Source organism: Coturnix japonica, chromosome 3 (genome assembly GCF_001577835.2).
Source record: "Coturnix japonica isolate 7356 chromosome 3, Coturnix japonica 2.1, whole genome shotgun sequence".
NCBI classification, from domain to species: Eukaryota; Metazoa; Chordata; class Aves; order Galliformes; family Phasianidae; genus Coturnix; species Coturnix japonica.
In genome coordinates this window covers 22,307,282-22,325,283 of record NC_029518.1, presented here as the reverse complement: position 1 = coordinate 22,325,283, position 18,002 = coordinate 22,307,282, and the positions used below count along the sequence as shown (strand labels likewise).

The 18,002-nt window shown below is 37.5% G+C and overlaps 1 protein-coding gene across 7 annotated transcripts in view; it reads left to right on the top strand.

The window, feature by feature from the left end:
* Positions 1-18,002, top strand: part of THADA (THADA armadillo repeat containing) — a 147,563-nt gene that overhangs the window by 63,719 nt on the left and 65,842 nt on the right. For all 7 annotated transcript variants that reach the window (XR_001553893.2, XM_015857461.2, XM_015857459.2 and 4 more), the window contains exon 29: positions 4,481-4,649. Coding sequence is in view for 6 of the 7 variants with exons in the window: in XM_015857461.2 (XP_015712947.1) it covers positions 4,481-4,649 (169 nt within the window). In the remaining variant the exon portion in view is untranslated. The remainder of the gene's footprint in view (positions 1-4,480; positions 4,650-18,002) is intronic.

Genomic DNA, 18,002 nt, shown 5'->3' with positions numbered 1-18,002 from the left:
GCGTTTGAATTAAAATGTCATATAAGGAATCTCTAACCTCTGGAGAATACAATAAGTTAAATAAGCCTACACTGAATTTAGCTACCTGAGGACAGTATTTAAGATTCCTTGATGGGAATGCAAGAAAAGAGATGCCACTTAAATTGTTTCATCATGTTCTACAGCAATTCTTGATTCGAAGCAAACATATTTTTCTTTGTCTGAGGTTTATGTGTAGTGTAAGTAACTATTTACTCATGTGCATGTTTTATAGATCCTTGTTTATTGGCTGAGTCACAGTACTTCACGTTTCTGTTGTCGATTCATCTTGATATGAGTTTGCTTCCTTTTATGATAACCTTTGTTATAATCTTTCTAACAAGATGAAACAAATGGTTTCCTCCAAGAAGGCCCTTGAAAGCATATTCTGAGATGCTGAATCAAAGCTCCATATATTCTCTTGGATTGTTTTGTTCTTAATTTCAGATTAAATCACAAAAAATTCTCTTTAGACTCATTACAATTCAGGTTTCCACAGTTAAATAAGTTTTAAAAATTAAGTACTTTGGGTATTTTAATTGCTAGGGTACAACAATTGTGTAACAAGAGGGAAAATGAGTGTTTTTCCTTTAAAGAGAAACTCAGGCAAAGAAATCCATAAATATATTCATGCATATATATATATGTATATATATAACAGAATACTTTTTATGTTCCAGGAAATCTTGTTCTTGTATTGATGAGTAGATACTGCCCTGTGGATTTATCAAGTTATGTAAATTGCATGGAAGCTCTGAGTGTATTTTTATTTCTTCTTTTTGCACCTCTCTTTGCAAGGAAACTTGTAATACTGCTTTTGAAAGTTACTGAATTTACTCTTTTGGGAATGTTTCAGTCAAGGTAGGGTAGCTGGTCTGACTGGTGTGATTTGAGGCCCCTCCTGCAGAATGTTGTCTTCCTCCATGTTCATGTCTAATTTTGATTCCATCCTGTTTTCATGGCTGCACTTCCCAATTCCCTTTTTCAACACTTTGTGCAGGCAGTGTATGTGAATGTGTTTCAACTGAGAACAAGATTATGATGCTGTGATACTGTCTTTGTGACTGCAGGAACAACTACCTGCATTGTAAATAAATAATGAATGAATAAGTATTGAATCATTCTATGATTCTACTAGCAGGTTGCTGTGACTATATCCAGGAAACTTGAAAATAATGCTTTCTCCTTGCTCGTTCTTCTTCAGACAACTGTAGGTATTACTTAATATAACAGCTGTATCACTTTCAGCTACACTTAAGATTTTTCAAATGATTTCTACTGATTTGTTGCTGTGATGCTCATATTAAAGGCAATTCTTACTTTGTTGATTTGCTTAGTATGAAGTCTGTTGAGAGGGAGTAATAAGAAAGGGAGATAAAAAAACACTTAAGAAACACCTGCAGATCTTTTTTATTATTATTAATAAAAGCATGAAGATACATTTATTTGCAGCTAGTGTTTTGTTGTTTGTAGCCAGAGCAATAAATTAGACACTTTGAAGTCTGCAGAGGAGTGCAGAATCCTTCTGTGCCTTATGAGAGTTGCTCATATAAATTATGTCAGATCTGAGTGTTAACATTGGACAGGAACAGTGGAAATCCACTGAATCAACAGTTACACAAAGTGAAAACTTGTCAGATTTATTGGCTTTTTGTTCTTGATCATGGACCGTTTGAAGTAAACAAGTTTACATCTAAAACCTCATTCACCTAGATAAACAGCACTGAATTTAAAATGGAATATGACTTCAACAGTTGTAAATTGCCTTGAGGATTTAGTAGATCCTTCTTTAAGGTTCTTGCAAGTTTTCTTTGCTACTTACTACCTTGAGTTATAAAACTAGACTGACGTTACATTATTTTACATAAGATAACATTTTAGCTATTTCTTAGATTTGAAAAATTACTTATACTGTTTGGCCTGCAGTAATGGTGAGAACCAAGTTTAAGTTGTGGGACTGGCTGGTGGTCAGGCAGCCCAGACTAAGGCTGCTGTTCCTTTCTGCCACTACTGAGGGGTGTAGCTGCCACCCCACAAGTGATGACACTGCTCAGCGTGAAGTTAGTTACATAATGGGTCTTGAAGGCTGATGTAACGAGAAACTACTGCATTGGGCTGAGTCTGTTGTCTTGTTTTGCCTGGCTATGTTAGATCACCTATAAGTGGAATTCAGCAAAAATCAGAACTACCCATTCTTAATCTAGGATGTTGTTGAAAACTATGGGAAAAAAGAGTGTTTATCTTGATGTTTTTCTGGCAAACTTCTTGTGTGATTGAGGAATGAAGCCAAGTGCCTCCAAAGCATGAGAGAAGCACAGATCAGATGCCTTCAGGATATCCAGAAGTTCAAGGATGGGTGACCTGGCATGATATCTTGCGTGTGTTGTTGAAAAGGAGTGCTTTTGAAATGTTATCTGTAATGTTTTTTGGGAGAATGAAAAACAACTTTTAGTATTTTGGGGGAAATAAAAAAGAGAAAAGAAATGGCAAGAGTGTTAATGCCGCTCAGATTTGAGAAGCTGTTTGCCATTGTGAAACGTCGTCATTATGTTCCCTTATATGTTCATATAAATCAGCTAATTTATTGTTCTTGAACTTTATGGTGCTTTGGTTCATTAGTAGTGACTTTGTAAGAGTACTCTACTGAAGCTTTCCAGAAATATGTATGTTCTGTGGATATACAATCATGAAGATTAGAAAGACCTCTACGATCATGTAGTCCAGCCTTGCCTGTGACTGCTCTAAGACATGTCACTCAGTGCTAAATCTACCTTTCTCTTGAAAACTCCCTAGAATGGTGGCTCTGCCACCTTCATGGGTAGTCAGTTCCAATACCTCATCCTCTTTCTGAGAAGAATTTTTTCCTAATATGCAACTTGCTGCAACCAAACTCCTTCAGTCTCACTGGTAAGCAGTGTGAGAACTTTGAGTTTGCATTTGACTTCAGCAGGTGCGTAGCACAGCAGCTGGATGATGATTGAATTGCCCTTTAGGCAAGCAGAAGCTACAGGTTTGCATTTTCCTCAGGCACAGAAAGTTGCAGAACTGGGACTGCTACATCTCGAGCCAGTTCTCCACCCTCTGGGCAACAAGGCATTTGCTTGGGGGGGGGTGGGAAGATGAGGAGGAGGTCATTGCCTCCTAATTGAGGGTCCTCAAAGTGTAGTACCTAACTGACACTGAGGGTCCCAAATGGACTTCTTTATGTGGTCTGGGAATGATCATCTGCTGAGGTTTTTTGGTTTGTTAGTTTTCTTATGTTTTTAGAGATCAGTTTGGAGTACAAAGAGAAGTAAATCTGATAGTTTTGCCTTAAGCAGTACAAACACTGTCGTTATGGACCTGGTAGTCTGGTAGCTGAGAAAAAGTGAAATTATTTCCTTTATTGTGAATATGTGGCAGTCACTTTTATTTCCATAATAGATTTGACAAAGTAACAATCTGGAACAAAATTCAATGTGTAAAATACTGTATGTCCATACATGCATAATGCATATGTGGTGCATCTGCTGGCTTTTACAAGAAAGGGGAGTTAAAATTAGGCTACTTTAAAAATTGTTCTCAACTCCATTTTTTTTTACTACTAAGAAGAAAATGACACAGCTCTATTTTAAATTGCTATGCTGCATTCAAGGACAAAACTGCTTCTGAATTGTGTAGTTTTGGAAAGTACCCTCACACAAGTTAGAGGAAATCCTGGCATTTTCTCCATTTTCCACTCATCCTTCTGAAGAGTTGTCTCATTCCTTAGGAAAAAATAATTTGTGAAAGGTCATGAACAAAATAAAGACCGTTCTTTACTGTTCTTTACTGTTACAGCTAATTAAATGCTGCATGCTCATAGCATTAACAGTATTGCTTGTGTTTGGAAAGAATATCTGTATGTGAGAATTACATGGTTAAGGAAAAGTGTTATAGCACAAATAAAGGAAAAGCTGTAGACAAACCACTTTTCAGGTTTATTTTCACTATGTGATGGAATAAAATCTTTTTGTTTAAAAATATTGAATTTACTTTTACAAAGGGCTAAGCTGGCTTCTTGCATCTGGTCAATACAGGAATGAAATATTTCCATATAGAACAGCCTCTAGTTGTGACAGCTCTGCATTCACATCATGTTGTGAAGAGCCTATTCTTTGCATTTCCTTTTTAAAGATGATTTTCCTATAAGTTATTCTCCATTGGAAGGTGTGGGAGGGTAGAGAATAAAATGGGCTACCATAATATAGGGATGAAAATTCCAGCACAGAACATAGCTCAGTACTTCCTTCAATCAGTATTTCTGTGCTTCAGGCTCTAGTATGGCTTATGGTTCTAGGCAAGTAGCCTTTCACTACTGCCAAGAAAGTCTAAATTTGAACTGTGATAGTTGGGTTGTGTATTTTTCTTGGTTTTATATTCTGTGGCTTTTAGCCACAACAGTGAATTGCGTCTGGATGACAAAAAATTCTTCTTTTTCTAGGTGTGGGCACTCACCTGTTTACCGTTCACGTGAGATGTCAGGTCGGGCACTTGTTCCATTTGTTATGATAAATGAAGTGCCACATACAGTACTGTCACTGCTGAAGGGGCTTCCAGATTCTACTAGTCTTTGCATACGACAGAATAACATTCATGGAACACTTCTTCAAGTAAGTTTCTTACTGTACTTTTTCAGTGGGTTCTTTTTTGGTCATACTTTACCGACAGATAACATGAGGTGAGTTGTACAGAGTGTTCAAACATGTTTAAACATTTTAAAGTTGATTCTCTCAAACAGTAAATGTGGAATGCAGATTTCAACAGTCATTAGAAGACTGCAAGTTGTAAATATCAACATTTACATTTCATGTAATGCTTCATATCTGGAGGTTACAGAGCAAATATCTTTATCTAAACATATCTTCAGAGAGATCTGTGTGACTCACCCAGAATCACAGAACAAATCTGCAGCAGAACTGAACTCCAAGTACCAGTGGTATTGTAGATACTGAGACTTGTTACTTACCTACGTGTTTACTTATTACTTGATTTGCTGTTCCTGCCACACCATCAACTTCCTGCCACTTCTCTGTGCAAGATGTGATAAGCTTTATATTGTGTTCTTCTGAAAACAAGGGAGAACAGCTCACTATCAGCTGGAAATCAGAAATTTCTTCATTCCCCATATATCATTCCATTGGTTTATGGCAGTCTGTTCTATGTGTTTGATTTTTAAGTTATCAGAGTAATAAGTTACCCATTTTTATTACCTGTTTTTCACAAGCAACTCTGCAACAAAGGTGTATTATATACGTTCAGCTCTGTTAGTCTGCCTTAGCTGGCAGTCTGTCTTAGTACACATTCCCATTGTAGCATGTGGTGCTCTGTGGGCTATTTTTAAAAATCTTTTCCAGCATATTATTTCCCTTTCAAATCATGACCTTACAGGGAACCTGTGATAAGGAAATGAATATAGTCCCTCTAGAGCTGTTATTGCCAGCTTTATCTGTATCCCAACATGTTTATTATCAGCTTATTTCTGATGTATATTAACTGACTTAATTGGAAGCTGATAATTTGTTCAGTGTTTTAGAAGTTGGTGTCATTTTACTTCTTCAAACAGGTATTTTAATGCCTATGAAACAAGCTGGATTGGGATCAGAGGGGTTCATCTGATTTAATTTGCATTGTGTAGATGATAGGTAACAGAGAAGGTCATCCCAGTGTGTGGGATGATTCTGTCCAGTCTTTCCTGATGTAGATGTCAGTCCAGCAGCCGTGTAGGTGGGAAAGGGGATTACCAGCATCAGCCACCAGTGAGTCACAAAACTGGGGTCCCTCTGAAAGTGTTAGGAAAAGAGATTGTTCCAACAGAGGTGAAACTGTTTTGTAAATCTGCAAGATGATTATAACCCTTCCTTGTAATGAGGGCGTGGACTGACTGTGGTGTATAAAACCACCACTACCTTTTCACTGACATAGAAAAATAATAAAGGGGGCCCCTAATGCAGGAAAGATGTGGAGCTTTTGGAGAGGGCTCAGAGGAGGGCCATAAAGCTGAGTAAGGCCTGGAGCACCTCTTCTGTGAAGACAGGCTGAATGAATTGGGCTTGTTCAACCTGTAAGAGAGAAGGCTGCAGGGAAGACCTCATTGCAGCCTTCCTATATTTAAAGAGAGTTTATAAACTTAAGGGAAATCAACTTTTTTACAAGGGTAGACAGTGATTGGACGAGGGCTAAGGGTTTTGAACAAAATGAAGGGAGATTCAGATTAGATGTCAGGGGAAGTTTATTACTGAGAGAGTGGTGAGGTGCTGGAACAGGTTGAGCAGATTGTGGTTGCCCCATCCCTAGAGGTGTTTAAGGCCAGGCTGGATGAGTCCCTGGGCAATATGATCCAGTACTTGATCTACTGGCTGGTAGCCCTGCTTTCAGCAAGAGAGATGGAACTTGATGATCCTCGAGGTTTCTTCCATCCCAAGCTCTACTATGATTCTGTGATTCTATAGGTCTCAGAGTCTCGTGTGGGTTGGAAGGGACCTTAGAGATCATCGAGTCCAACCCCCGGGATTCGAGCCTCCTGTGTAGCGGAGCGAATCAAGGTTGCTCAAAGTCTTCAAAGTTTAATTCTTAACAAGATGTAGCTTATGACTGAATTGCTGAATTAATTTGCTAGTTAAAAATAACAAATATTCAGAAGAAATGCTGATGGCAGGTAGGTGTGCAAAAAGGAAGACAGTTGTGGTTTTTTTAATATTGTAACCATAAAACACTGATAACAAAGTTCAATATATAGTTATTGTGCACCTGCTGTAAACTGGAGTACAAAACAAAGTACTGTGACTTTCAGGTGTTGTTGGATGCATGGTTTCAGTTTCCTTTTTATCACTGTAAGATGGAATTTGCAAAGTCTTACTGAATGGTAAATTATGTTACAGGATTACTTGTTAAAGCACTGTATCTCTGAAGCCTTACTTTAAGAGAGCTTAAGGCAATAATCTGGCTGTGTTCGAGAGTGTACTGCATTTTCATGGCATGATAAAGCACTTATCTTCCTCTCTGATATGGAAATCCATGTGAAAAGGAGGGATGTCTGTACAATACACAATAAATTTTTGACTTTTTCCTGTAATACAGATCAATATATGAAAATAGAATCCAGTTGATTTAATTTCTTGTCAGAAGCTGACGTAAGTCTGCTGCCTGATTTTTCTTTCAGTGTTCATCTGCTGTCAAATCTTGAGCAGGAAAGTTGGAATTGCTTAGACTTAAAGCTGATGTGGCAATGCCAAATGTAATAGATCATGAAGGTATATTACAATTATATTTCAGCATTATGTAATTGCTTCATCTGTTGCAAGCCAAATGTTCATTTATAGGAAAATTGTTAAGAAAAAATTCAGAATGCAGTGCTTGTCCAAACATGGTCTGTTTTTCAGAATGTTGAGATTGACAAGGAGTTTGTTTGACAGCAATACAAATGTGTTGTGTTTAACTTCAGCTCCTCTGCATTAGGTGAAAATGTGGCTTTTGGTCCTCAGTATGAGAACTGTGTCTCAATTTATATATGAATATAAATGCGCAAAGGATAAAATAATCTAATGGTCTTTTATGCTTTATGTAAGAATTTTCTTAAAGTGGGAGAAATACTGTTCTGTAGCTCGTGCAAAACTGATATTTTTCAAAGAGTAGATATGCATTTTAAGTAAATATGTCAAGACAAAGAAAAATCCCTTCTCTGCTTAGTGTTTCTTCTGTGAATGCAGTTTCTAATTCTCTGTTATCCAAACAGTCATGGGAGCATGGGAGAGACTTATGTTTGTAATTCATGAGAAAATGTATAAATCCTCCATTAGACTTTTTAAACAATTAACTATTTCTGGGTTCTGTTGTTTTAAGATGTAGTTTTTTGCTGGATCAGGTGAAAGAAAGAGTTCATCTAGATCTTACTGTAGAAACTCCTTCATGCTTGTGAAATTTCTTTTGGCTTTCAGCAGTTGCCAAGGATCTTATAGTAGCTGCTCACCTGAAGCTTGGGCTGTGATCTTGCTCTTTGCCCTCCTTTTTTCTCTTCTGGTCTCCTACTCCAATGTGCTGTGATCCCTGCAACCAAGGCTACCTTCAGCCTTCACACCCTCAGTGAGTCAGCAGAGCACCTCTCCTTGCCTCCTTTTGTCAAGAGTCTGTCACTGATCCTTTCCAGGAGCCTTTGGGGTTGTATGTGCTGTGCTGTGCTAGTCATCCAGCAGATCATGAGAATCTAGTGGAATCTAGCAGAATCATCATGAAAATCTAGAGCTGCAGACCTGAAGCTACTTCTAGCTGTCTGCTGAAGGCCCCATTCAGTAGTTCTTTCTGATCAGGCAGCCTAGTGCTCTTACTGCTGCACATGTAGTGATGCCTACTACATGTCACCCGTACTGTGATGTGTTCTCAAATCTTACCTGTAAGCTCTCTGCTAGCCCATCATCCACCCCAGTCAGGCCTCTGTGCATCCCAGCTGCTCTCTCACATAAAGGACATCTCCATCGTATCTTACCAGCCACTGTCATCAGAGCCTGTATCCCTCAGCATTCCAACACGTGAACAATCCCACCATGTCTCTGTGATCCCAGCAAACTCCACAAAGTCCTAATTCCTGTAATTCTTGAACCTCCTTGTTTGGTGCTTTAAAGCAGATTAAAGTTATAGGATGCCTGAACATTGTTTGCCTGGAGAACAATGCAGCACCTTTAATTCATCCAGTTATATTTTGTTTATGATGATTAAAAATCTCCCAAATGAATGAACTGTCAGATTGGTTTGCTGCAATTAATCATGGTGCAGATGTAATTACAATTGAGGTTTCTTTGTTTTTCACATGAAAGATTGCACGCATCTGGTGGGTCATCATTTTGCATACTAGCAGTTTAATCTACTTTACATGTACTTTGGCAAACCTACAGTGATGTATTTTTAGAATACACGGATTTAGATAAATTAAGATTGTTGGAAGAGGTATTGTTTTCTTTTAAGTTCTCTTTTAAGTGTATTGCTTTGAATGCTTCTGAAACGTTGGTAGTGCTGGCCTGCTTCCTAGCAATGTTGTGTGTATTTTTATCTACACATTGACACTGTCAAAGCTTGACTCTGGTATACTGAATAGTAGAGCAAGTTTTACTTCCTTTGTCACTGTTCCATTCAATAAGCAGTCCCTTCCTTTTTGAGAGCATTTTGTGTTTCCTTTGAAGACAGCATACACAGGTTAGAAGAAAGATGGATTCAGTGATTCCTCCCTCACCATTTGTTCCTTCTATATAAAGAGAAAGAACTGCACTACTTGATTTAATGTGTGTGCTGCCTCCATTTACTGTCTCTACCAGGAGGTTAATTGTAGTTCTCATAAAAGTCCCTTGTGGGTTGTGCAGTTGTACATATCATTATGAGGAGCAGTGTCTGCGTGGAAGTTGCTTTGTTCATGAATATTGTTTACATACTTGGTGTTCACATCACAGTAGGAGAACAATCACCTCTCCTCTTGTTTGGGGGTGCACACAACCTGTTCCTGAAAGAAACTGTTTAAGTTCTGTATGTGAACTGTTGAGTCATGGCCTGAACCACTGATTGACCACCTGAGGCAAGCACTGAGTCAGCCATGGGAGCACAGGTGAGGGCAATTCTGCTGTGTGACTAGAAGGTGCAGAGCCTGGCTGTGCCTCTCCTAGATTCCATTTAAGGGCTGAGTGCCACTGGGGAAGGATCTCTGTGTGGAGATGTCTCCTTTTGTAGTTCTGTACTGAGAATATGGGACATGGGTGAGCATTTCATTTATTTTTGATCGTCTCTTTTCACCATGGTAATCTTTCTAACTGTATACCTGTAAAATACCCTCCTAATCATACCAGTCTTCTAACTGTACTTTTGTTAACTGTACAAAGATCCAACCACCAAAACTTCATGAAGATAAAAATGAAAGTTCATTTTCTATTGGAGGTTTCAGTGTCATCAGTTAGTATTCAGATCCTCTTCAGAAGCACTCATATTTCCTCAACACATCCACAAAATACTGGAGTTTCATTTAGCTAAATCAGTGTTATAGCAGTAGACTAGTTCAAATTATTATTTTTACTTGGATGGTTCTGCTTGACATGTGAGCATGAAGTCTTCTAGAGGTTTTGAATGTTTCTTTGTTGCTGTTTGCTTTGGTTTTCATTAAGCCACTAGCATTGTTATATTTTTCCTATTTGTCTAAAGAACTGACTAAGTCACATCAGCTTAGTCTGATGCTTGTGACAAAAATGAGACTTCATAAAACAATGAGAACTTCCATAATTCTTTACCATTATTTGAAGATTAATTTTCCCACTTTTTCCAATAGTTCGACAAATCAGCAGTTACTGTTCTTCGAAGTATATAACAGCATCCTACAGAATTAGATTTGTCTTTTTGAAAATACTGTACAGTGAAACAGCCTAGAATCTTTATATATTAAAAAGAAAAAAAGTGTGATTGCAAGACAGGTTTATTTGCCAACTCTAAAGGGCTTTTGTTTTTTTTTCTTTATGGAGTTGCTGATTATGGCTAGATTTTGTGATGTTAGGACTTTAAGTTATCTGTATCCACTTTTTGGATATGATGGTTTTTAAATAAGAGAGATGGAAGAAATGATTTTAATGGTGGTTGGTGACTCATTAAAGCAGCAAGAATATAGCCAGGAAATAGCTGTATGATGTGTCTGAATCAATGCTCCACTTCCATCAACTGGTAGACTGATAGCACAAAACCAGGTAAAACTGTAAGACAGACTGAGCAGCTAGAAAAACACAAGAGGACTGTTTTAGCTTAGAGTGCTTTTGAGCCAGAGGTGTATGGATGTGACTTTGAAGAGAAAAATGAAGTTCATAATTATGCTGATGAAAATAGCCAGTTTATGATGAAAACATCTATAAGTTAGTTAATTATCCAGAACGAGTATCAAGACAGATCGTTGTCGATGGAAATAGAACCTGCTAATGAATGTGAATGCCTTTTTACCTCCTTTGAGAGGAGGAGGATATTAATTTAAGTTGCTACAAAGGAAGGTCAAGCTTTAGGTATCTGAGATTGCTATCAGTCTTGCATTTTATGAGTTTAATACTTGGACACTTACTCAGAGGAATAAAGTCAATTAAAATAAATATGAGCTTTTGAAAATAAAGCAGAGATGAATGGTGCATGAAGAAGAGCTAGCAAGCAATCATTGGAGTTTTATTACAGGACTGAGTAGGTAATAAAACCTTACAGACTCCAGTGGCTAGGGTGTGTGATTATGATAACAGAATACAAATTACACAAATATATTTTGAAAGTCGTTCTTGAATGTAGGCTCTTGTGGCTCAGTGAAAGAGAAAGCAACTATACTACATATTAGTTAGCTTGATATAAAATCCTTGATGTGGATTACCATCAGGAGTGTCAGTGACTGTATTTTCTTCTGTTTTGAACCAAGGATCACTAGGGTCTAAAGGAGTTAATGGGGAAGTATCATTGTTTATTTGGCTTTATTCAGTAGTATAGAAACATTAACTATGGTGAATTACTTTTCATTTAGCTTGATGATAATGTTTGAGGTATAGCAGTTCAACATATGCATATGAAAACTCAATGTAGTAAACCAATGTTACGTTATCTTCTGATCAAAGAAATAAACCTGCTACAATTAAATATTTTCCAATGAAACTTCCTTCCAGATGTTTCTTTTCTAAGTTCTTTTTTAGTGTTCAAGATAAGGCTTACTTTTAAGATTAGTACAAAGAGAAAGGAAATACTGATGTCAAGTTGAAAGCGTATTCACTTATGTAGCTGGCAATTACAGAACAGTTATTTCTTCAAGTTGTAAATTCATATTAACTGTTGTACTGAGGGGACACGCTGATATAAGGAGGCAGAGAGACCTGTATTTTCTGAATGCAACAGAGATGTAAATAAGTTGCAAGAATGGGTGCAGGCAGCCTGTGGGAGAAAATCACAGGTGAAATTTTGCCAGAAGTTTTCTTACAGCTTCATTTTTTAATTGAGTTTCTGTAGTAGTGCTAATTAACTAGACAATTCTGCTAGTGAGACATAACTTTGAAGCTGCTTTAACTGTAATTAGCAATGCTCCCAAATATTGTTTTCCTGATTTCCTAAGATGCGTCACTGGTTTTCAAAAGGGCATAGATAGATGTAGATCATTTGACTCTGTTAAATCTTTTCAGTTTCTGCATGGTTATTGAATTCCTTACTACAGCTACTGTGCCCTCTGTAAAGCTGAGTGGTGCCATTCTTTGAATCCAAGCTCCTGCAACCCATGTTGTTGGTGGCCCCATGGTGAGCTGTGGGGTGGGTGTGTGAAGCTGCTCCATGGACAACATCTGGTATTCAGTTACAGCTGTAAAACATCACCCGTCCTGTGGCTTTGTCTTGGATAAATGTGCAATGACTGAAAATGTTAAATACTGTTGTGGCTACAGAGAAAAACTTTTATTAGGTGTTAAGATTAAATTTAATGAAATTCTCCTGTAGGTACAGTTTTATAATTGATAGACTATTTTCTCTTTAGATAGAGATGTTAGAAAAGAATATTGTTGGCACAGTATTCAACTGACGACTACTTGAGGCACTGGATGCTTAACTTGATGTAGGCCTTCCAGAACAGCAGTTAAACTGTTGTGAAATCTAGATTTTTTGGTAAGTGTTCACTTCTCTGCTGAAGTGAATATTTCTTTCACCTGTTTTGTATTATGAATCTTTAAGTATCCTTCACGATTAGTCAGGAAAGCAATACTATCACTCTGTCACAGACAGAGGATGTTTTTACAGTTGGGAAGGGAAAAGTTGAAACTTGTAACGTGTACTAAAGATATAATATTCTCATAAGTGGTGCAGTGGATTAATTTAGTACTACACGGAGTTCATTTTTCATCTCCAAAAACATGCTTTCAGTCCCACCCGCATACGATTTCTTTTTCTCTCCCTTTTGATCTAGAAACTGTGTCATTAAAACTTTTAGAGCCAAAAGAAAGATAATCCTGAATATACTTAAAAAAAAATACCCATCCATTATATGTTCTGACTGCTTGAGGATGTATAAAAAATATTTATGAACAGTGAGGGCTTTTTCTCTTTATATATACAATGTACTGTGTTTTCAGAGGTTCAGACTATAACGAGAAATGTTAGAAGGGGTCTCTCGTGGACTTGAAAGCTTCCTTAGCCTGTTTGAAAAGCACAAGATACACTCCACAGAAGGCTAAAGCTAAAAAATTAGTGTTTAAAATTGCTAAGAATTACCTATACTGAAGGCCAGGATGCAGGAATCTCAAATACTGCAACAACAACAACAACAAAAAATTAAAGAAAGAGTCAAGGAAAAAGTTGGTAATCTAAGACAGTGAAACAGAGTAAACACAAAACCAGACTGAAAGACCTTCCAAGATCTGAAATTTTATTTCATGCTGTGCGTGAGTCTAATTAGAATTCTTTCTATGATGAAAGGGCACTTCTTCTTTCTTAACCGGGTTCAAAGTGTGCTACATCTTTTACTTTTTTTTTCCTGATTTCTGATTGTGTTACAAGCAATTCTTGCAGTAATGTAAATTGTCTTTTAATGTTATTTTCTGAAGAGTTGCAGAGGATCTCATTATGGAAGTGGTTACTGTGGTGCTAGAACGTTCTCAGAACAGTTCTCACATGGCTATTTCATTTCAAAGCATTTCTTTCACTCAGGCTCTGAATCGGAACTGACAGCGTATTCTGGATGTTGGTTTTGTTTCTCTGATGTTGTTTATTCATGGGCTGAAGAGAAGAATGGGAAATAGCTATCCAGGCTGAGGAAGGATTGTACAGAAATTTGACTGACATAAAGAAACTGCATGGGACAAAGTTTATATGGGGGCAGGATGAACAAGAAGCTGTACTACACTTATATCTGGTGGAGTTTGATGGGAGGCAGTTCTTATTGTTAGGATCAGTCTGTGTGCTTTGCTCGTAGGTCAGGGACTATGGGGAACAATGCTCTATTGAAAGAAAATTTGTTTTCCACTGTCTAGTATGATGTGCTTCCAGTTTAGCAGTATTGCTGACAAAACGTCAGAAGGTACTGAGTTGTATCACCAGAACCATGGCATCCAGTGGAACTTGCAGGCAGCAGTTGGTCTTGAAATACCCCTGAAGTACCCCAGAAAGCATTTGTCAGGGCCTTGAAACAGCCTAGGTGTGGCCTATCAGCTAAAGAGGGCAAGGGCAGTGCCAAGAAAGGGATGGGGATGCTTCTAAATTTATTAGCTGTCAAGGTTCCTCCTCTTCTCTGCTCCTTCCCTCACAGAATGTTCCAGTCATCTCTGGATCGTCAGGGCTGCCTTGATGTTAGCGAGTGTGGAAACCTCCCACAGGGCTTCAAGCAGGCAAAGAATGAGGGAAGCCCTGAAGGCACGATAAGCAAGTGCTTCTATTCTGTCCTCCCTCATTCCTTCACAGTCTTGCACCTATGTTATCTTTCTCTGTTTCCCCTGGCACTACCACTCTGAACTCCCTCTCTCTTCCTGTCTACTCTTGTTTCAAGGTGCTTGCTTTTCCATTCCTCTATTTTGATCCACATCTTCTCTTTAAGAGGTAGCTGTTTTCCTGGTAGACTGTTGCTTACTTCAGCAGGGTTATTATTCTGCTGAAGAAATGGTTGCTGATTTTTATTCTCAAATTCACATAGTTATTTCCGTAGATTCCAACAGATCTTTGTGTGAAGTGGGTGTTGTGAAAGGTGTTTATACTTTGGAAATCACCTTTATCCTTTTTTGTTGGAAATGCACCATCAGTAAGATTAGAACATCTGTTTTATTACTAGAAATCCCATAAGAATTAATTGCTTAAATTTTTATGACCTAAATTAAAGTTATTGGACATTTGCAGTTGATATTGAGTTAGGTTTCCATGTATTTAAAATTTCTTAGCACCTTTCCTTCCTTTCCACAGTCTAAATGGGTATATTTGCTGAGCTTCATAATATTAAAGTTGCTATTCTTCAAGGAAAATAATAGTTTAAGGTAGGAAAAGCCAGCTCAAAACTTATTTCATTCACTACAAATTGCTTTTAAAGCAAACAAAATACCTACTATATAACACATCCCACATTTGTAAGTTGCATGAAATCGTTCAGTTGTTTCTGTCTTGTCTCAGCTGCAGATCAGACAAAAATAACTCGGGAACATGTAGAGGTGCATACAGTAACATCGGAAAGACTTCACCAATATGTGTTGCTGAATAGCTGTTATTTATTGATATAACATCTAATAAAAGACAAATGCTGTATGCCTGTATCCTGTATTGCAGCATAAAGCCACATCTCATAGATAGTCCTAAAGTGTTTCAAAAGCACAGGACTATCTAGTTGTCTTTGAGTAGATCAACAGGTGAATGATGAGCAGGCAGGATTTGAGACTTCCATGAGTGCAGTAGTTATTGCTGTATTAAAATAATAGCCCTGAAAAGAATAAAATGCCTCAAGTGCTTCCAGCATCGTAATGTTTTTTTTTTAAATTATTCTTTGGTTTTCTGATTTAATCATTTACACATTTTAATTGCCATATGACAAGCAGCTATTTCAAAATGAATCAAATTGAAGTAGATTATAGATATTATGAAATGATGATGTAATACTCTTGCAACTGTGCTTATTTATCCTGCAGCTTTTGACTCTGATATATGTATGAAAATGATATATAGCATAACGTCAGGTGGATTGTACTGCCAGAAGTGACTGCCTTCACTTTTCGTTTTTGTTAGGAGCCTTGGTGTATTCTCAGATGGGTAAATTTGCTTTTAAGTTTAATAGAAACTTTTGCCTGCATGTAACTTATAAGTTAAACTTTCAGACAGTTGCACTGAATATGCAGCACTTTCATTTAAAACTCCTCTGATAGTTCTAATGACATAAAAAGCATTTTCAGTGTTGTACAGTGTTGTGTTTGTGAAGACTTTAACAAGTTCATTTTCTGTTAACTTTAATTCGTGACCTTGGTCTAAACAAATGATTTCATCCTAAATGTTTTCTAAATTGAGTTGTGGATGCTGTTGAAGTTATCATGTCCAGCTCTGAAACTGTCAGCACAGTAAACCCTTGGGTTTTTTATTTTTGGGGTGCAGTAGGCTGTGATACTGACAGACTTCCTCAGAAGAGGTGTTTATAACCACCTCAGCTTCTGACATTTTTTTTCCATTGACAATTTGACAAGTACAGTTTTGCAAATGTTTTGCCATCAGCCTTTTCCTTTTTGGGTAACATTTTCCATCCGAGCATTATCTTTTAATTCCCTGGTATTTACAAGGATTACTAAAGGAAGTTGGAGGAAAAGTTTAAAAGTTGAGTCAATCACATGCATTTTTGTGTTGAGTTGGTGTATGAATGGGGCTTATAATGGCATTATCTACATGGGGTTATCCCTGTGGTTTTTAAGAAGCAATTTTTGTTTTTTAGAATTACAGTGCTACAACTTGCCAAGGGAATCCTCGAAACAGTTGTGGTACTGCAATTGCACAATGTATAACACTTTGGAGTGTCCCTAAATGATGGATGATGCTATTCAAAGAAGCGTCATGGGTATCAAACATACATAGTCACAGGTTTTATAGCTGTAAATTCTTAATGGAGCTTGTTGAGGTATTTTTCTTTTAGTTGGCATGATATTGCTGGGAGAGAAGGAAGGAAAAAGGTGTTGTTGGTTTTTTGTTGGTTTTTTTTTTGTTGTTGTTTGTTTGGGTTTTTTTGGAGTGATAAACGCTAGTAGTGTTTTCTATAGGGACTGACTGACAATTATGTGATAAATTTGAGGAACCTTAAGGTCCATTCTTGCCCACTGTATAATACAAAAATTGCATTCATTGTATTGCTACAGTATACTGTTATTTTTCTAAATGTGTTTATCTTGTGAAATTGTGTGCAATTTCAACAAACTCCTGGGATATGTTTCTGGATTCTAAATTCTGACAAAGTTGTCTTGTTACTTAACTGCTGAGGTTTGAGTTTACTTGAAGCAGTCATAATTCACACAGTTGCATATGCTTTTTTAAAAAAATCATTTTTATTTCTGTAGTAAATTTTACTGCTTCTAAAAATATAATGCTAAGTTACATGATGACTTTTCCAGTAAATCAGGATATACCATCAGCCCACAGCAATAGTGGCTGATGAGCACAATTTTGGATGTGTTATTCTCAGGATTTAGGGCAGGGCACAGCACAGGCACCTCTAGGACTCTTAAAAGGTTTCAGCAAGATAATAATGAATGCATGTGAACATAAGATCAATATCATAGAATGGTTTGGGTTGGAAGGGACCTTTAAGATCATGTAGTTCCTACCCCCTTGCCATAGGCAGGGACACCTCCCTTTAGATCAGGTTGCTCAAAGACCCACTCAGCCTGGGAACACCTCCTGGGAGGGGGCATATATATAGAGAGAGTGAGAGAGCCATTCTGTTTTTCATCTTTTTGCAGTTTTAATTATCATTTATCGTAGTTACGAGCAAAGTAATAGGACCATACAGGAGATGGTAGTGGTGGCTTCCTCTTTTATTTACTGCTGAATTTAAACTGTTAAGTGTCTTAAAGCTGCAGGCTTTGTCTGAAATCCAGTTTAGTTTGTCTAAATATGATAAAGAGAGAATGTTTTATCGATCAGCTTAAGAAATTATTTCAGTTGCTGTCATTGCAAATGCCAACTGGTAAATTATGAAAGTGATTAGGGCACTAGCTTTCAAGTCATACATGGAGATTAACACAGGCAAGAATGAATTCTTGCTGACTGCAAAGAGGAAAGATGCTGAAGACCTCCCTCTAGATAATCTGACTACTGTTTAACTTTTTTAGTGTTTCATAGTTTTTAGAAAAGGAGCACAAAGCATCCTGGTTATTCCTTGCATCACTGATGCAGAATAGCTTTCTGCTGCCTTGGACAAAATCTGACTTGCAGTGTAAATGGTGCATTGCCTCAGCGTCGCTCTTGCTGCCAAGGCTTTAATGTCAGAGGGTTTC